Here is a 21,411-nt window from a genome sequence, read left to right on the forward strand (position 1 = left end):
CCACCAACAATGAAGTGGAATGAAAGTCCCAAGTTACTTGCTACTCAGGTCCCCTCCAGACAACAGCTAGAGCCATAAATAAGTGGCTGAAGTACAACCAGCTTAATCAGTTACAAGTTACATAGTTTTGTTTGTGCCCACACAAGCAGTGTTTCTATCATCACAACCCTGTACTTGTTCACAGTACAGTAGCACCCTGGTGCCATTAGGAGTACTTCCCAGAATGCAGTCTGGCTAACAAACACATATTTACATGAGGCCTCATAATCAGACAGATTTCATGCTCAACTGCGGTTTTTGACCTGAGTTTAAGGATCATCTTAATCCTAGTTTGGAGTCTGTCTTTCCAGGACACTTCCTTATTCACTTTCTCCACACCTGCCACAATTTCAACACTTCCATCATATCCCCTCTTAGTCATCTTTTTTCCAAGCTGAACAGTCCCAGTCATTTTAATGTTGCCTCTTAAGAAAGCTGTTCCATATCCTGAATCATTTTCGTTTGCCCCTTTCTGTACTTTTTCCAATGCTAATACATCTTTTTTGAGATGGGTGACCAGAACTGCATTCAATATTCAAAGTGTGAGCATACCATGGATTTATATAGTGGCATTATGATATTTTCTCTCTCATCTATCTGTTTCCTAATGGTTCCTAACATTCAGTTAGCCTTTATGACTGCCACTGCACATTTAGTGGATGTTTTCAGAGAACTATCCACAGTGACTCCAAAATCTCTTTCTTGAGTGGTAACAGCTAAGTTAGACTTCATCATTTTGTATGCATAGTTGAGATTATGTTTTCCAATGTGTATTACTTTGCATTTATCAACACTGAATTTTATCTGACATTTTGTTGCCCATTCACCGGTTTTGTGAGATCCCTTTGTAACTCTTTGCAGTCTGCCTTGGACTTAACAAGCTGAGTAATTTCTTATCTGCAAATTTTGCCACCTCACTGTTTACCCCTTTATGATCATTTATGAATATGTTGAATAGGACTGGTCCCAGTACAGACCCCTGGGGGGATACCATTATTTACCTCTCTCCATTCTGAAAACTGAGCGCTTATTTCTACCCTTATTTTTTCTTTTAGCCAGTTACTGATCCATGAGAGATCCATCTCTCTTATCTCATGACTGCTTACTTTGCCCAACAGTCTTTGGTGAGGGACCTTGTCAAAGGCTTTCTGAAGTCCAAGTACACTATATGCACTGGATCACCCGTGTCCACATTTGTTGACCTCCCTCAAAGAATTCCAATAGATTTGTGAGGCATGATTTCCCTTTACAAAAGCCATGTTGACTCTTGCCCAACAAGTTCATTTATCTGTCTGATAATTGTGTTCTTTACAATAGTTTCAACCAATTTGCCTGGTACTGAAGTTAGGCTTACTGGCCTGTAATTGCCAAGATCGCCTCTGTAGCCTTTTAAAAAAAAATTCGTGTCACATTAGCTATCCTCCAGTCGCCTGGTACAGAGGCTGATTTAGATGATAGGTTATATATCACAATTAGTAGTTCTGTAATTTCATATTTGAGTTCCTTCAGAACTCTTGGGTGAATACACCTGGTCCTCGTGACAATTTGTTCCAAAACCACCTCTACCGACACCTCAATATGGGACAGTTCCTCAGATTTGTTACCTAAGAATGGCTCAGGTGTGGGAATCCCCCTCACATCCTCTTCAGTGAAGACCAATGCAAAGAATTCATTTATCTTCTCTGCAATGGCCTTACCTTCCTTGAGTGCTCTTCTAGCATCTTGATCGTTTAGTGGCCCCACTGATTGTTTGGCAGGGTTCTTGCTTCTGATATACTTAAAAAAATTGCTGTTAGTTTTTTATTCTTTGGCTAGTTGCTCTTCAAATATTTTTTTGGCTGGCCTGATTATAGTTTTACACTTCACGTCCCAGACTTTATGCTCCTTTCTATTTTCCTCAGTAGGATTTAACGTCCAATTTTTAAAGGATGCCTTTTTGCATCTCGCTACTTTTTACTTTGTTTAGCTACGGTGGCACTTTTTTGGTCCCCTGTTTTTTTTAAGTTGAGGAATATATTTAATTTGACTGTTCCGGTTATGCTCGTGAACTCCACTGCCCATGGGGTTACACAGACTAGACGCCATCACCCTTTCAAGCCCCTGCATATTTTTGAAATGCTTTTTACTGATTGCCCACCTTGGCAAACCACACCAAGCAGCTCTCTCTCTTGTTGTATGCAACTGCCCAACCGACCATACCAGCTCTATGCTCTAGATACACTCCTGCCTGGAGTAGACAGGTGGCATTGGATCTCCTGGGCTGGTGAGGAGAAAAGGCTGTGCAAGCACAGCTATGGATCAGTCATAGAACAGTGAGGAGGAGGGACATGTGCTGGTGGGGGTCCAGCTGTGCCACAAGCCAGGATCTTGTTGAGACTCCACCACAGTCTCTAGGCAATCCCGTCAGCTGAACACAGACAAGCCCAATCCAAGGGAAGGAACCTCAGGTAAGTGTGCGCAGCATTCTCCCTTACAATGTGTAAATGTAAAGCTGATGCATAGCCCAACCCCAAGTTAGCAGGACACAAGTATCTACTTTTCTTGGTTTTAATCATAGAAGAAGAGGTAGTGCTCCAAGATACAGAGGTAGACTTTTGTGCTCTTCATTTCCGTGTGGGATTAGGCAGTTTATGTACAGAGGGACGTCCCTCGTATCCTCCTGAGAGAACTTGATGAAATCTACGAGGTACCCTGTAATCCTCTCCCAAAGGCTTCTAGGGATGGCACCCTTATTTCTTCCTCCATAGTAGGACACTTTCACATGCCCCTCCTGTAGCCTGATTTGGGGTGGGTTAGTATAATTTATCCACTTAATTTATCTGATTAATTAATTTTAATTAGTGATATTAATAATAATTATTGGATATTAATTAGTATGGTTTGGCTCGCCAATGTGTTTGGTCAGAAGATAAAGTTTGTCCTGAATCAGGCTTCACAGAGTTTATAAAAGGAACTTCGGGGTATATGACAGGAACTTACACTGAGACAGATATAGTCATAAAGACCTTTTATTACAATTAATGAAACAATAAGTAAATGTTAAAACAGTTCAAGATTACAAAGTTACAAAATATCACAGTTCTTTAAGAGATATATTTATGATAATACACTGTTATAAGCTCACTCTGTGTAGTGCAGCAGCACTTTGGGTGTTTTTCACACTTCTGATAGAGGAAGCTATTTTAAGATTGTTTGCGTTTTGGTTTTAACCCTACATATACTAGGTGCTTTAGAGGGTAAAGCAGAGGCAGAAGGGAAATTAGATTCCTTTTTACTTACAGTTTTGAAAAGAAATAATACTACGGCCTATTAATAGTTAATAGCCTTTGTAGATGGGTGGCATCAATACGTAGATGGGGTGGAGGTGATGGAGAGTAGACAGGAACAGCTAGATGGGTGTATCACCTGCCTAATGGTGATTTGTTTCACCTTTTATAGAGCATTATTCGGAAATCCTTCCTCCTATGCCCAAATTTCATCTTTCCCCCACGGAAATGTTAGGGTACACCTGCCTCAGGCTAACGTGTGTGTGTATGAATGACAGTTATGTATGCGTTTGTGTTGTACTTGTTAGATTTGTGGGCAAAAATTCCTTTTTCCACCCTTTACTGTTATTGGTTCAGTTAAAGGTCTCCAGACATCTGCGTAGGTATTTTGTCTTCTTATTACTTTTCTGAGTAAGGGTCCCAAAGGTTGCCTTTAGCGTCATACAGGATGACTGATCTGTAGGTATCTTGCATTTCAGCTATTGCAAATCTATAAGCCTATTACATACTTAAATTTATCAAAAGGTATTTTATACAGACCAACAGATTAATCCTCAGGGTTACACTCCACAATGACTTCAGCAGGCAACATGGTAGCAAACGGGCTAATGGTTTGGGCAGCTTTGGGATGCCAGCAGCAGCTGTGTTCTGTGCCTTTGTGACCCTCAGGAGAGAGATACCAGCTAAAACCACCACCACCTTGGGAAAACAGTGCCAGGCCTCAGTGCTGTTGTTCTCAGACCCAGGGAGACTGGGGCCTAAATTTTATTGTTCTATGCAACTGAACAATCCCCCCATTTCCCTGCTCCTCAGCAGCCATACACACCATGGCTGTCAGGGCCGGTGTAAGGATATTTCGTGCCCTAGGCAAAACTTCCACCTTACACCCCCACTCCGAACCTGGGGAACCAGGGCCGTCCCTAGCTATTTTGGTGCTGTATGCAGCCCCCCTGTGTGGGGCCCCAGGCCTTCATGGGAGGGAAGGGCTGGTCACAGGACTCCGTGGGGGATGGGGGGCTGGCCACTTCCTGCAGAAAATGGAGTGACCTGGCCCCAGCCTGCTCTGCTCCCCTGGCTCCCAGCTGCACTGCCAGCGAATGCAGGGGGGCAGTTTCCCCCTCCCCCCAAGCCTGGGAGCCAGGGGAGCAGAGCAGGCTGGGGCTGGGTCACCCCACTTCCCGCAGGAAATAGCCATCGCCCCTCCCCCTGTCGCCCCCCCCCCCGAGGCTTGGGGCCAGCCCCCCCCACTCTCCCTCCAGAGGCCTGGGGCCCCAGCCTGCTCTGCTCCCCTGGCTCCCAGCTGCACTGCCAGCAAGTGCAGGGGGGCAGTTCCCCCCTTCCCCCAAGCTTGGGAGCCAGGGGAGCGGAGCGGAGCAGAGCAGGCTGGGGCTAGGTCACTCCACTTCCCGCAGGAAATAGCCATCACCCCCCCACTCCCCCTCCCGGAGGCCTGGGGCCCCAGCCTGCTCTGCTCCCCTGGCTCCCAGGCTTGGGGGGAGGAGGGAACTGCCCCCCAGCACTCGCCAGTGGCATGGCTGGGAGACAGGGGAGCGGACCAGGCTGGGGCCAGGTCGCTCCACTGCTCATGCGGTGAGTGTAGGGTTGGGCCTGGCTGCAGTCTTCAGGGGAGTGGGGGTGGGGCTGAAGCAGAGTGGGGGTGGGAAGAGGTGGGGTTGGAGCGGAGCAGGGGTGGGGGCCCTGGGGAAGAGCCGGGGAGACGCCCCTGTGGTGCTCCCCTGCGGCAGCTCCCCACCCCAGCTCACCTCCGCTCCTGATGAGGAAAAGGAAGCTGACTAGAGGGGATATGCTCACAGAGATCCTGCAAGCCTGTGCTGCATCAGACTGAACAGAGGGCCCAGAGAGGGAATACAGCAGACAGCCTAGAGCAGGAAAGAGCACACAGGAGAAAGGCACAGGAGTGTCAGCAAGAAAAGGAGACGGAGATGCAGCAGAATGTAATAGGAAGCTGCTGAAATGGAGCCCTACAACCCCCACCATTCCAGGTGGTGTCATGGGTTCCATCCTTACCACTCCATGCCAGAGGACAGTAAAGAATCATACAATCATAGAGTTAAAAGGGAGCGAAAAAGTGATCTAGTCCTGTGGCTCTGAACCTTTCCAGACTACTGTACCCCTTTCAGGAGTCTGATTTGTCTTGGGTACCGTCAAGTTTCACCTCACTTAAACTACTTGCTTACAAAATCAGACAGAAAAATGCAAAAGTGTCACAGCACATTATTACTGAAAAATTGCTTACTTTCTCATGTTAACTCTATAATTATAAAATAAATTTGAATATATTGTATTTACATTTCAGTGTATAGTATATAGAAAACCATAGTCTTAACGCCATGCCAAGATGCAGGATGTGCTGTGTCTAAACCATCCAAGACAGATGGCTGTCCTGCCATCAGAAAACCACATATGCTGACATGTGAGAGTTGGTATGTTTTGCAGAAATGGACATGAATGTTTTCTACCATTCTATTTCTACAGTTCTGTTAGTTTACTTTTTACCTTTGCACTGTACTATTTAATTGCATGTTATTTTGCACTGTTTTTAGTATCCAATATATTTTTATTTTTGGAAATAAATTCATCTTTATTACTTCATGTCATACTACCGAATGCTTAGCCCTACTCAAAGCACACATTAATTATAATAGAACAGGACCACACAACTCATAGGTTCAGTGAAAAACCATAACAAGTATAAATGTACAGTGAACAGTGCATAATGCATAGGTTCATTAAAAGAGTGTGATATTCATAGAGATACACCAATACTACACAACTTCTAACAAAACTTCAGGGCCAGGTAGAGAACTTTTCAGCACAACCAATTGCTATGGCTGACTGCTAACGTACTCTTCCGAGGCTTCTGTCATCTGCACAACTCCACGCCGAGCTCTTCTAATGGCCTTTGTGGCTGGCTGTTCTAAGGCAGCAGACAGCCGCTCCACCTCCCATTGGCCTCATAGATATTACACAGGACCCAAAAGGCAGGTGTAACCAGTGGGATATTTTTCCTCACCAAGATCTATATTTAATGAGTACATACTGCCAGAATCCCTTCAACCTACCAAAAGCACATCCAACAGCCTTTCTGCATCTGCTGAGCAAGTAGTTGAATCTTTCCTTGGAGCTCTCAAGGTGGCCAGTGCACAGCTTCATGAGTCAGGGGAGGAAGGAGTAAGGCTGAGTCCCCCAAGATCACCACTGATATTCAACATCAGCCCTCTCTGATGGTAATCCACTTGTTGCGAAAAAAGTGTCCTTGCCTGTAGCTACCTGAACAGTCCTGTGTTCTTAAAGATGCAACTGTCATACACTTTCCCTGACCAGCCCACACTGACATCAATGAAGCATCCCTAGTGATCCAACAGTGCTTGCATGATCATAGAAAAGTAGCCCTTTCTGTTGATGTACTCTGGGGCAAGGTGTGCATGCCATCTATCACCCCACTGCTACAAATCCATCCACACTTCCTACATACTTCCAAGAGTCACAGTCCTACTTAGCAGTATACAATTAATGGTCCTACATACTTGTATGACAAAGGCTGTTACTGTGGATTTCCAAACTCCAAAATGATATCCCACTGACTGGTAGCAATGTGGCACTGCAAGCTTACACACTGATCGCTACTCGCTTCTTGAATGTCAATGCAGTTCTCATTCTGGTGTTCATGCGCCAGAGGGCTGGAGCCAGTTCAGCACACAGATCCAGGAACGTGGTCTTTTACATCTGAAAGTTCTGCAGCCACTGGTCGTCACCCCAAACCTCCATTATGATGCAATCCCACCAGGCAATGCTCATTTCTCAGGCCCAGAAGCAGCATTCCACCTTCTGTGGCTACTCTGTGGCCACCAACCTTGAATTATTTTTTGCTGTATCTCCTAACAATTTGTCCTCAGAGAAACAGTCATGTCCCCTGTTGTTGATATACTTCATGTGGCTCTCATCCTGTGTTTGCAACATTCATGACAATAGTGCAGAGCTGTGCAGGCTCTGTGCTTCTGTCAGGTAGCAGACAATGAAAAGTACCACAGAGATTTGTGGGAATTTTTTTTTAAAAAGCAAAAAATGTGTGGGATATGGATGGCATTATGGGAACTTGACCTCTTGCTCTCAGCCCCCACTGCATGGCTCATGTGTGCCCCACAATGCATTGTGAAAATTCCCCAAAAGTCATGTGCCAGAGTGTGGCATACTAGGATACCTACCCATAGTGTGCTGCACTCTGCATCAACACAAGACTCCTTGTGAGTGTGTGAAGCGCTGATGCAAACAGCCAAGTATGCATGCACATGAACCATATATTAACTGCATCTTTATGAGATTGTCTATTCACTGGGTTCAGCAACTGATCACTCTGCATTATTCCATTTCAAATGGTTTCCAACCTCTCGTCCATTCCCTAGAAAGCAAAAGAAAGGTTTTCAGTTTGTTTGCAGTCTTAATTTTCCCCTTTTGGAATAGCTTTAACTCAGCTTCCATTGTGTTTCACAATAGACCAAAACTAGATGGTTGGTATTTGTCTCACTATCGCCTCCAAACTTTGGACTGTCTGGAACTTAATCAGTCAGCTGATACAAGTAGCAGTGGCCAGATCCTAAGAAACAAGATGAAAAATGCCATTTTAAAACTCAATTTTTTTTGGGGGGGAGCATTTTTTTTAAATTATCTATTGAAAGTCCACTAGTGGTTTGCAGTGCAAGAGGCCTATCTCTGCTATGTGGCCTGTTGCTGAAGGCTAAGATTTATCATCTTGTGGCTTAAACCCAAGATAAATGGTTTATCACAACCAGAGTCCAAACACAACCACAAAATAAGAAAAATAAGATGAGCCTCTGCAGGTAACACATAAAAGCCTGGCTACATTAGCCAAGCACACTGGGTGAAAGGACAAAGAGTGAACTACAATATTTGTCCTATCAATTTTAGAAAAACGCTTATGTTCCCTTCCTCTGTGATAGTACTAGGGTATTGAGAGACTCCCACAGTTCTTGGCACAGCTCTCCAGAACAGGTGCTTTTTGAAAATCAGCAAATTATAACTGGCTTGCCACCAAAGATGTGCAATCAATCACCTATTATTATAAGCTGACAGGCAATTGAAGCGGTCACGATATTAAGCCACTATGCCACCAACAACCCAGTCTCAAGTTTCATTGAAAAACTCAATGGTTTCTCCAAAGGATTGTTTCTACTTGTTTGTTCTGTGGAACCAGCTATATATCTTGAGGTGCTATACCCGCACACAGCTGTGGGGACAGGAGTGGAGGATGAGAGGAGCACTTTTCTCACCCAGTTGATTTTAGGGAATTTTGAAGCTGTGTTTAGGTTAGATACCTGAAACAGAAGCTGGTTAAAGGTTCTAAATAAAGATTCTTAAGATTAGGACAGGAAAAGGAGGAAGGGGGGTGGGCAGGTAGAGGTAGCAGGATGGATTTAGTGAAGCTAAGCCAAGTAATAGTTTCGTTAATATACCCCCATATAACTGGAACACCTATGCCCCCAGCATCCACTATGGTTAAATGAATCTGGAAGGGAAACAGAGTTTTCCCATCTTTAAAAAAAGCCATTTTAACAATGACCCTGACAACAAAACTGGAATATGTACCAATAGTTTATTAGCAGGCAACCTGTTGTAGATTAGGGTTGTCTCATCCTTCCTCTTCCCAAACTCTGGACAGAATTTACACAACCCAAAGACATTCACAGAGCAACCAGGAAAATATTAGGACAGACTAAAATTTTATTTTTTTCTGCCAAGAACAACAGATAAAAGCTGATATTTGAGATAAATCTGAGCAACCTTTTATTTTCAAGTCCATTTGTGAATGCATTCCAGTCAGCATTTATACTGTATATTTAGATTTGTTTTATAATCTATTAATTTCACTTATCTAAATTGGATTTGTAGAAAAATGGCTTGTTGGTTTTGATGGCTGAATGCATGGGAGCTGCTTTTTAAATGCACTGAGCTGTGCCTAACAAGCCAGCACCAATGTATACAACAATGTAACACTTGTGACATTTCTCACTTCAATTAGTAAATGCTCTTTCCCTGGGAAAATGCTGCCTTATATTTTAGTTGGTAGATAAAGAACAATTTCCTTCAAAGCCGTTTGCAGCAAGATGACTAATTGTTTCTTATACAATGGTGAAGGTGAACAGTAATGCTTACTAAAAATAACTGTAACAAGCCTTAAAAGCCAGTTACTGAGAACATGTATATTCTTTAAAATGACAGATATTTTAGAACATAACTGCAATGCCTCAAGAGTTCACCTGCTTTGCTGAGGAAAGCTGCTAATAGCCCTTTAAAGTTTGGAAGAGAAAATTATTTAATTAGATGGAGTCCCAGGCCCTGGGTTAACTGACAAGTGAATGCTCCAAGAGAGGCAGTTAGTGACAGTTGTGAATGAGGTGTGAAGAGACAAGGTACAGGATAAGACAGATGCCCTATTTTTATCCTGATTTTTGGTTTTTAACTGATAATCAATAAAACACCACAAATACCCAAAAAAAACCCCAAAACAATAAATCAGAAATTGGTGTTTAAGCAATAAACACAAAAACACTGGAAATATTTATTTGTGTCTAACTGCTTGTCTACACAGAACCATAATGCACACTATGGGGGTGCGATTTCTAAAGTGCACTAACATATTGTGCATTAATTAGTCTGTGAAAACTTGCCTGGTGTGCACTAAATGTTCCCTACTGCGCTTTAATGTGGTGCTGTTTGAAACAGTACTACATTAATGTGCACTAGGGAACATTACAAATATTGCTCCATTACAGCAGTGTATGCTATAATGAGTAATGTATAATATACTATACATTGCTCACTACACTACAAAGAGCCCCAAAAAACCTGATTTTTGAAATTACATAAAATGTAAAAATTGCTAAAAAATAACCTCTCAAAAATGAAATGCACATCAAAAAAATAGAAGCCCAAGATAAAAAGGATCTGCTCAGAACACAGAGGGACCGGTGTAAACAATGGATTTTATTTAAAAAAGTTCAAAATCTATATACTGAAAAAATACCCCAAAGGAAGTTCATTAAGGAAAAATTTCAGTTATGTAAGGAAAAAATTACGCTAGATTCTAGTTAGATAAGCAGTCAGAAAGATTTATAGGGTAGTTTGAATTCAAATGGATATCCATGTTTTTCTGTTGTATAATTTATTAAGTTAAAGTTTAGCAGGCAACCTTTCTGCAAACTGCATCTTTACTATTAATGTTGCTGAGGAACCCCAATGAACACAGAGTTAACTTTAATTTTATCTGTGTGGATAGACATTTTGGTTAGAGGATAAAATACGTACTTATTCTAGTTTGAACTGAAGTAATTATGCTGCAAAGAAAACTTACTCAGAGCCAAACAGAAAGTGTTATGCAATGGAATTTTCTGAAGCTTGTTCTAAAAAAATATTTAAAATAAATACATCTGCAAAAATACTACCTCAGACTGACATTCAGGCACAAAGGAACAATGCAGTGAAAAATATTAATGAGTACTATTCAGTGTTTAGTACAGAGTGTTACAAGTACCCGAACTACCGGTAAACACTGGTATTGTATTTTTAATATCTTATAAAAGAATGGTAAGTACACCAGAGAAAAGCAAACCACTAAAAGAACTGTAGGAAATCATCTTACTAATCTATTAGATTTCTCTGAAGGGGTCAACAAACATGTGGACAAGGGGGATCCAGTGGACATAGTATACTTAGATTTCCAGAATAGCCAGTGTGGCTCAATACACAATAGCATAATAGAAAGACGGTACTTCACAATTAGTTCATTTTAGTGTGTCCTCCCATTTGTCCTTGTGTTGAAGAGCTTCGGGACTATTAGCTATTGTACTATAGCAGTGTTTCCCAAACTTAGGGTGCCGCTTGTGTAGGGAAAGCCCCTGGCCAATGGAAGCTGCTGGAAGCGGCGCAGGCCGAGGGACTTACTGGCCGCCGCTTCCAGCAGCTCCCATTGGCCTGGAGCAGCGAACCGTGGCCAGTTAGAGCCGCGATCGGCCGGAACTGCGGATGCGGCAGGTAAACAAACCGGCCCGGCCCGCCTGGGGCTTTCCCTACACAAGCGGCACCCCAAGTTTGGGAAACACTGTACTATGGGATAAAAATGATGTATTTGGAGGAAAAAAAGTTGAGCTGTTTTGTTAGCCTTACTTGAACATAAGAACAGCCGTACTGGGTGAGACCAAAGGTCCATCTAGCCCAGTATCCTGTCTACTGACAGTGGCCAATGCCAGGTGCCCCAGAGGGAGTGAACCTAACAGGTAATGATCAAGTGATCTCTCTCCTGCCATCCATCTCCACCCTCTGACAAACAGAGGCCAGGGACACCATTCCTTACCCATCCTGGCTAATAGCCATTAATGGACTTAACCTCCATGAATTTATCCAGTTCTCTTTTAAATGCTGTTATAGTCCTAGCCTTCACAACCTCCTCAGGTAAGGAGTTCCACAGTTGATTGTGTGCTCTGTGAAGAACTTCCTTTTATTTGTTTTAAATCTGCTGCCCATTAATTTCATTTGGTGGCCCCTAGTTCTTGTATCATGGGAATAAGTGAATAGCTTTTCCTTATCTACTTTCTCCACATCCCTCATGATTTTATATACCTCTATCATAATCCCCCTTAGTCTCCTCTTTTCCAAGCTGAAAAGTCCTAATTAATATCTCCTCATATGAGACCCATTCCAAACCCCTAATCATTTTAGTTGCCCTTCTCTGAACCTTTTCTAGTGCCAGTATATCTTTTTTGAGATGAGGAGACCACATCTCTATGCAGTATTCAAGATGTAGGCGTACCATCAATTTATATAAGGGCAATAATATAGTCTCTGTCTTATTCTCTATCCCCTTTTTAATGATTCCTAACATCCTGTTTCCTTTTTTGACTGCCTATGCACACTGCGTGGATGTCTTCAGAGAACTATCCACGATGACTCCAAGATCTTTTTCCTGATTTGTTGTAGCTAAATTATCCCCCATCATATTGTATGTATAGTAGGGGTTATTTTTTCCAATGTGCATTACTTTACATTTATCCACATTAAATTTCATTTGCCATTTTGTTGCCCAATCATTTAGTTTTGTGAGATCTTTTTGAAGTTAGTCACAGTCTGCTTTGGTCTTAACTATCTTGAGTTAGTATCATCTGCAAACTTTGCCACCTCACTTTTTACCCCTTTCTCCAGATCATTGTTGAATAAATTGAATAGGATTGGTCCTAGGACTGACCCTTGGGGAACACCACTAGTTACCCCTCTCCATTCTGAGAATTTACCATTTATTCTTACCCTTTGTTCCCTGTCTTTTAACCAGTTCTCAATCCATGAAAGGACCTTCCCTTTTATCCCATGACAACTTAATTTACGTAAGAGCCTTTGGTGAGGGACCTTGTCAAAGGCTTTCTGGAAATCTAAGTATACTATGTCCACTGGATCCCCCTTGTCCACATGTTTGTTGACCCCTTCAAAGAAATCTAATAGATTAGTAAGACATGATTTCCCTTTACAGAAACTATGTTGATTTTTGCCCAACAATTTATGTTCTTCTATGTGTCTGACAATTTTATTCTTTACTGTTGTTTCAGCTAATTTGCCTGGTACTGACATTAGACTTACCGGTCTGTAATTGCCGGGATCACCTCTAGAGTCCTTTTTAAATATTGGTGTTACATTAGCTATCTTCCTGTCATTGGGTACAGAAGCCAATTTAAAGGACAGGTTACAAACCACAGTTAATAGTTCCGCAACTTCACATATGAGTTCTTTCAGAACTCTTGGGTGAATGCCATCTGGTCCCGGAGACTTGTTACTGTTAAGTTTATCAATTATTTCCAAAACCTCCTCTAGTGACACTTCAATCTGTGACAGTTCCTCAGATTTGTCACCTACAAAAGCCAGCTCAGGTTTGGGAATCTCCCTGACATCCTCAGCTGTGAAGACTGAAGGAAAGAATCCATTTCGTTTCTCTGCAATGACTTTATTGTCTTTAAGCGCTCCTTTTGTATCTCGATCATCCAGGGGCCCCACTGGTTGTTTAGCAGGCTTCCTGCTTCTGATGTACTTAAACATTTTATTACTTTTTGAGTTTTTGTCTAGCCATTCTTCAAACTCCTCTTTGGCTTTTATTACATTTTTACACTTAATTTGGCAGTGTTAATGCTCCTTTCTATTTGCCTCACTAAGATTTGACTTCCACTTTTTAAAAGATGCCTTTTTATCTCTCACTGCTTCTTTTACATGGTTGTTAAGCCATGGTGGCTCTTTTTTAGTTCTTTTACTGTGTTTCTTAATTTGGGATATACATTTAAGTTGGGCCTCTATTATGGTGTCTTTAAAAAGCGTCCATGCAGCTTGCAGGGATTTCACTTTAGTCACTGTACCTTTTAATTTCTGTTTAACTAACCCTGTCATTTTTGCATAGTTCCCCTTTTTTAAATTAAATGCCACAGTGTTGGGCTGTTCTTCCCACCACAGGGTTGTTAAATGTTATTATATTATGGTCCCTATTTCCAAGCGGTCCTGTTATAGTTACCTCTTGGACCAGCTCCTGCGCTCCACTCAGGACCAAACTGAGAGTTGCCTCTCCCCTTGTGGGTTCCCATACCAGCTGCTCCAAGAAGCTTTCATTTGAAGTATTGAGGATTTTGTCTCTGCATTTCGTCCTGAGGTGACATGTTCCCAGTCAATATGGGGATAATTGAAATCCCCCACTATTATTGAGTTCTTAATTTTGATAGCCTCTCTAATTTCCCTTACCATTTCATCATCACTATCACTGTCCTGGTCAGGTGGTTGATAATAGATCCCTAACGTTATATTCTGATTAGAGCATAAAATTACTATCCATAGAGATTCTGTGGAACATGTGGATTCACTTAAGATTTTTACTTCATTTGATTCTACATTTTCTTTCTCTTATAGTGCCACTCCCCCCCCCGCATGACCTGTTCTGTCCTTCTGATATATTTTGTACCCCAGAATGATTGTGTCCCATTGATTGTCCTCTGTCCACCAGGTTTCTGTGATGCCTATTATATCAATATCCTCCTTTACCACAAGGCACTCTAGTTCACCCATCTTATTATTTAGACTTCTAGCATTTGTGTACAAGCACTTAAAAAAATTGTCATTATTTATTTGTCTGCCCTTTTCTGATGTGTCCGATTCTTTATGCGAATGTTTCTTGTCTGATCTGGCCCTTACATTATCCTCTTCCATTTTCTGCTTCTGACTAAAACCTAGAGAATCTCTACAAACAGACTCTCCTCTAAGAGAAGTCTCTGTCCGATCCACGTGCTTCTCAGCAGCAGTCAGCTTTCCCCCATCTCCTAGTTTAAAAACTGTTCTGCAACCTTTTTAATGTTTAGTGCCAGCAGTCTGGTTCCACTTTGGTTTAGGTGAATAAGGTTAAGAATTTTAACTTTAGTGCACTTTTCCTGATTAACGCCATTTGCTTCTCTCTCATTTCATTCAGGTTGGGCAATAAAATTAGACTAGTCAGATTCATTTTCAGTTACAATCAGCATCTAGTCAATTTCACTTCCTGGTTCTCATATACTATGTAGGGTTGCAGCATTAGGGATGCAAACACAGCAGAAATTTAAATTGAAGCTAATTTTTTCCTTTGGAATTTTAAGAGAGTCATGGAAACATGTCTATTGATCGTAGGTTTTGTAAAACAAGTTTGAGGCCTAAATTTACATGGCAATGCTGCCCCTGAGAAAGCTGTATTTTGAGTAATAGCATCACTAGTAAAATTTAAGATTGTTTTATTATCTTCTGTGTTATAGAGTTTGGATTAGTTTACAATAGCACTGTTACACAAGCATACAGTATCTATTATCATGGCACAATGAATGTGTGATAAAATATGAATACAGTAACTCCCATACCAGAGCAGACCAGTGATCCACCTAGTCTAGTACTGATCTTTGACAGTGGCAGGGCCAAGATTCTTTAGTCATTAAAGTACTTCTTGATTGTTTGCTGTTAATTTAGCATTCAGAAATGTGTGACTTTTTAAAAATTGTTTCTTTCAATGTGCATTATCTTGCATTTATCAACAGTGAATAGCATGTGTCACCATACTGCTCATTCACCGTTGTCAGATCTTTGTCAATTTCCCCACAGTCAACTCAAGCTTAGACTAACCTCCAGAACTGAGTCATGTACATTTTGTCACCTCACAGTTCACCATCTTTCTCAGATATTTCTAACAAATATTAAACATCATGCCTACTCTGGAACCTACAGCACTCCACTGTTCATTTTTTGCCATGTTGAAAACTGTCCATTTATTCTTACCCTGTCTTTTAGCCAGAAGTTTCTAATTTGTGATAAAACTTCATGTTTCACCCAGTGATCTAGTTTCCTCAATAATGTTAATAGCCCCTTACAAGGGATAGGCTAAACTTGCACTCCAAAGCGCTGCCGCGGCAGCGCTTTGAAGCGCTAAGTGTAGTCAAAGCGCCAGCGCTGGGAGAGGGTGTGTTTTCACACCCTGCTGCAGCTGCGCAATTTGCAGCACTGGAGAGGGTGTGTTTTCACACCCTGCTGCAGCGCTGCAAATTTGCAAGTGTAGCCAAGGCCTCACCCTTAGTTCCTTTTACTGCCTTTGCTCACTAACACCTGATTTCGAGATTCTAGTTACTTCTTGGAGAGTTGACAAGTTGGCCCCAGGCACAAGCAGTAAGAGTAACCATGCGGGGCCCACTGTTCTTGCACTGAGTCATCAAGTGGTAAGCCAGCTCAGTCTCTCACTCAGATAGCAAGACAAGAGTGGGGGACAATTTACTCTTTTGATAACAGGCTAGAAAGGGATGAAATTCACAGTCCAGTTTGGAGACCTTGCTCTCAATTATAATCCTGGAAATGATTAGTGTAGCCCTAAATTAAATGACCCCCCCACCCTCCAAAAAAGCTGTCATCCTGAATTTGGTAGGATTGATTTGCATTATCCCTGCAGGACATATGCACTGATCTGAAAGTGAGATGTCATTAAAAAAAATCAAATACCTGCAAAATGACGACAGTGTAACTGTTTCTGCATGACTATTCTTAAGGGATATCAACATGGTAATAGTTTATATTTATTTTCATATCTCTACCTCGTTTATCAGAACTGTGTCATCTTGTACTGACAGTCAACACAAAAAGTTCTGATCTGCAGAGCAAATGCCATAAGGTGGCAGCTGTAACCTACAGCAGCTAAAGGAATGCAAAGTAAAGCCACTTTTACTTAATATTTCACTTTACCCTTCATAAAGTCTTTCCTAATAAAGCATCAGCTGGCCTACTTAGCACCTTACAGTATAAATAGGTCATTTTCTGAGGGCCAATCTTATTCATACCAGCAGTCACTGTCCTAAAAGCTGGCCCTGAAAGGGCATTAAGGCTCCATTCCCTGTATTATTTCGCATTTATATAGCACCACTCATTACAACTAATTTGTAAGCGCTTCAGGGCAGGGAATGTCACTTTGTAAAATGCCATATAAATGATAAGTATCAGACATGCATGCATCCGACAAGTGGGTATTCACCCACGAAAGCTCATGCTCCAAAACGTCTGTTAGTCTATAAGGTGCCACAGGACTCTTTGCTGCTATATAAATAATAGTGCTATATAAGCACTTTTAGGCAGAATGTCACTAGTTAGATGATCCCTCACTCTCACATATCTTGGGAGACAGACCTGTCCTTGCTTACAGACAGCCCCCCAACCTGAAACAAATACTCATCATCAACCACACACCACAGAACAAAAACACTAACCCAGGAACCTACCCTTGCAACAAAGCCCAAAGCTAACTCTGCCCACATATCTATTCAAGTGACATCATCATAGGACCTAATCACATCAGCCACACCATCAGAGGCTCATTCACCTGCACATCTACCAATGGGATATATGCCATCATGTGCTAGCAATGCCCCTCTGCCACGTACACTGGCCAAACCGGACAGTCTCTACGCAAAAGAATAAATGGACACAAATCTGACATCAGGAATCATAACATTAAAAAACCAGTAAGAGAACACTTCAGCCTCTCTGGTCACTCAGTAACAGACTTAAAAGTGGCAATTTTGCAATAGAAAAGCTTCAAAAACAGACTCCAACAAGAAACTGCTGAACTTGAATTAATATGCAAACTAGATACCATCAATTTAGGCTTAAATAGAGACTGGGAATGGCTGAGCCATTACACACATTGACTATTTCCCCATGTTAAGTATCCTCACACCTTCTTGTCAAACCTTCTGAAATGGGCTATCTGGATTATCACTACAAAAGTTTTTTTTTCTCCTCCTGGTAACAGCTCATCTTAATTAATTAGCCTCCCAGCGTTGGTAAGGTAACTCCCACCTTTTCATGTTCTCTGTATATATCACCTCACTATATTAAATGTTCCATTCTATGCATCTGATGAAGTGAGCTGTAGCCCATCAGAGCTTATGCTCAAATAAATTCATTAGTCTCTAAGGTGCCACAAGTACTCCTGTTCTTTTTATTAGTTATCCACTAACTCAATAACATTAGTTTTGCATAATCAATTGTATTAAACATCAAAGACACACTGAAAGCACTTGGCAAGATACAATATTATTTGGTGCTTTTCAGCATGAAGACTCCATTGAAGCGTTACCATAACTGGTGGCAGATGGCAGCCAATAACACAGGATCAGCTATCCTGCCTTATGTGCAGCTAGCATGTGGCGGGGTAACCACCTCTGCAGCCCTCTTTGTTCACTGGATTCACCCAGAAAGGCAGAGGAGGCAAGATAAACCATCAAGGGGGCAAGTGGTGATGGTTGTAGAGAACATGACTCTGTGTGGAACAGGGATTAGTCCTTCCCTCCCCCACATTAACCAGGACATAAGACAGCTCAAAAGGCAACGGCTTTAGCCCCACTGTCTCTAAAGGGCCCCAGGCAGAAGATCTGGGCAGGGACCAGGAAAGCCCCCTCTCAGGCGAAGAGGGAAAAGCGGGTGAAACAGTAGCACAGACTTCCCCGCCCGCAGGGGACTCCTGCCCTCAAGTCGAGGGAGCTGAATGTGGAAGTCGATTGGGGTCGGGCTACATGCCCCACCACAGCCCCTAGAGCGCTGGGGCACCATATGGGGCAACAGGCCCAGGAGAACCGGCCCCCGGCGGAAACTCCCTCCACTAGCTGCAGGGACCAGGGGCCGAGGTGACCCACTTCCCTCTCCACCCAAGGGCTAACCCAGAGCCTGCCCGCAGCCTCCATTTTATACACCCCCACGTGACCCACCTCAAACCTCCTCCGGCTGAAAATACACGACGTCCCCGCGCAGCCCCCCCCCCGCACGTATGCAAATTAGCCCCTGGTGGCGGAGGTGCCCGGATGTTGGCTGCTCCGCCCTGTGCTGCCGCTCTTCGCTCGCTCTTCTTCCCTCCCTCTCGGTGAGGTTGCGGGTCAGCGCGAGCCACTGCAGCGAAACGGTCAGCGGCAGCGCGAGCGGCGGGACTGAGCGGGCGCGGCGCGGCGCAGGCGGCCACTGAGACCGGCACTCGGCGGATCCAGCTGCGGGGAGGCTCCCGACACCCACCCGCCACCATGGTGAGCAGCCCCCGCTTCCCCTCCCCCGCCCGAGCCCCCTGCACCGGGCCCGGCAGAAAATTCCAGACCCAGGCGCGTCCTGCGGCTCTGGGGGCAGAGATCGAGAGGGAGCGGGGACGGCAACGGCCCTTCGGAGCCGCCCCCGTCCTGCTTCCCGCGGGACCGGGCCCTCCCCCGCCGCTACCTCCGTGCCTGGGCCGCCTCCAGATCCCGCCGGTCCTCTCCCCGCCCCTGGGCCGCCTCCCCCGCCTTCCCCGGCAGCCTCCAGGTACCCGTGAGCGCCGTGCCCAGGCCAACTCCAGATACCCCCTGTCCGCCTCCGGATTGTCCCTCCCTCCAGGCCCGCGCCGCCTCCAGCTACCCCCCTTGCTCCCCCCCCCCCGCCCAGGCCGCCTCCAAATGCCTCCTCCCACATGCCCCCCCCCCACGGTCTTTTCCTGCCACCCTGTCAGTAACAGCCCATCCCCCCCCGTCACCCCCTACACTCTCCTTCCCGTCTCAGCCCCCGTCCCCTCCTTATCCTGTACCCACACTCCGCTGCTCATCTGCCCCCCACTCCCCCCCGCCTCGGTGTCCTCAGCCCCCCTCCCATCTCTGAAACAGGGTTGAATCCTAGACTGCGGTTCATCTGTTTCCCAGATGTAGTCCTGCGTTTCTCTGCCATTGCTCAGTGGTGCTGTTCCGTGGTGGTGATTTTGCAGTCTTGCAGGGTTTTTTTTTTTTTTTTCCGCTTTGGTGCAGCAGCGTTTGCTTTTCATGTGCAGACTCGGAAGGCTACGATGTACGTCGCCCTTGGCAGGAGACTTTCTAGATTATACAGATTTTATTGCTCAGAGTTGGAAATCTTACAGTAACTGTAATCTATATGTATATTTTTGGATGTTGTAAGACGGTTCACAATATATCACGGTGTGCATGAAGGGGTTGACTTTTTAAAATCATAGCGATTTAAATTTCCCTTTTACTGCTGGAAAATTAATCCAGACATATGGTATCCTGTGCTGTAGTATTTTACGTCGACACTAGGGGTGTCTCCTGCTTACCACTGGTGCCAAGAAATCAACGCCCTTTTTAATAAACATTTATTTTATCCTAAAATATCCGATACCCCTGGCTGCAGGGTGACTTCTGTCAAAGTTTCAGTTTTGGAATTGGGAAATGTATACAATTGGAGCTGTTCATTCCCAGTTCTTCTTCCCTTATGTGCAAAACCAGCTGTTTTTCACCATTGCATGTTAAATCTAGCAGTATCTGTGAACCAAAAATGGATTTCCTTTTGTTTTTATTTTTAAAAACACAATTGCCAACTTTTCTGTATACAGCAAAGCTATGGTAGAAAATTATGCTGCATGTTTTGACTGATCTTGTAATTGCACCTTTACCTTCTGTTAGAAATATTTTGTTAGGGAAACATTTTGAAATATTTAGAGGCTTGCCTTGTTTTGAATTGTGGTTCTGGAAAGCTACTGCTAAACATTTGAAATATCAAATGGTTATCCCTTTTGTGTTCTGAAAAAGTGGTAGTAAAATCAGTACTTAAAAACAAAACAAACCTTTACTACTTGAAGCCATGTTCCCACTGCAGTGCTTCCAGTTGTTGTACGTACATCTAATAACTGAACGATACGTAGCTTTCGTTACATTATAATTACATTGATATGTTAAAGCCAAGGTTATATGAGAAGAATTTCTTGAAGGTTTCTCTGATGCTTATTAATGTGCACAAATTGCAAGAAAGAGTTCATGAATGATGAGATGTATTTTAGTGCGTCTGTGAAAGGTCTTTATACTCACCGTAACTTTCACTGCCTTGCTAGAAACTTGTGCCAGCATAGTCATATTGGGTGAGGGTGTCTTTTTTACGACACTTTTATACCAGCAAAAACTTTAGTGTATATACAGCTATGCTGTTAAAAATACTTTTTGCTGGTATAGTTTATTTTGCTTGGGGAACTAATATAATACACTGTACTGGGCAAAAGCACTTTATAATTTTTATTTATTTATTGCCAGGATAAGCTGCATCTTCACTAGCAGTCCATGCAAACCTTTTCTGGTGTAGACCTGACTTTTAAGTTTGAAATTTGGATAAAATTTAAGAATAGATTAATTTGAGAAATCAAGATCAGCATAATTTAAGCTGCCTTTCATTTTTAGGAGGAAAATGAATATACTTTGTGGTAATTTAGATGCGTTCACTCCAAGAGACCAAAGTCTTAATTTATATAAACTAAGATCATGTCTTATTTTTCAGTTTTAACTTTTTTTTTTTTTTTTTTTGGTAATAGGATGATGGTTTTCGGAGTTTGAAGTAACATTTCTCTTGTGTTCCTGCAGGATCAAAGTACTGGAACTAATAGTAAACAAGCTGAGGTGAATGTATTGTAGTGTGTATGATAGGTAGATTTATTCTAAGATTTCATAGATAGAAAGGCCAGAAAGGACTGCTGTGATCATTCGGTCTGATCTCCTGCATA

General features: G+C 43.0%; 1 protein-coding gene across 1 annotated transcript in view; it reads left to right on the plus strand.

Annotated features, from left to right (window-relative positions):
• The first annotated feature begins 18,684 nt into the window (after positions 1 to 18,684).
• The window catches only part of DNAAF10 (dynein axonemal assembly factor 10), a 117,148-nt gene continuing 114,421 nt past the window's right edge, over positions 18,685 to 21,411 (plus strand). Inside the window, exon 1 of the mRNA XM_045010347.1 lies at positions 18,685 to 18,934. Coding sequence (XP_044866282.1) covers positions 18,932 to 18,934 — 3 coding nt within the window. The 5' untranslated portion in view covers positions 18,685 to 18,931. The remainder of the gene's footprint in view (positions 18,935 to 21,411) is intronic.

This window comes from Mauremys mutica, chromosome 3 (assembly GCF_020497125.1).
Source record: "Mauremys mutica isolate MM-2020 ecotype Southern chromosome 3, ASM2049712v1, whole genome shotgun sequence".
Classification (NCBI taxonomy): domain Eukaryota; kingdom Metazoa; phylum Chordata; order Testudines; family Geoemydidae; genus Mauremys; species Mauremys mutica.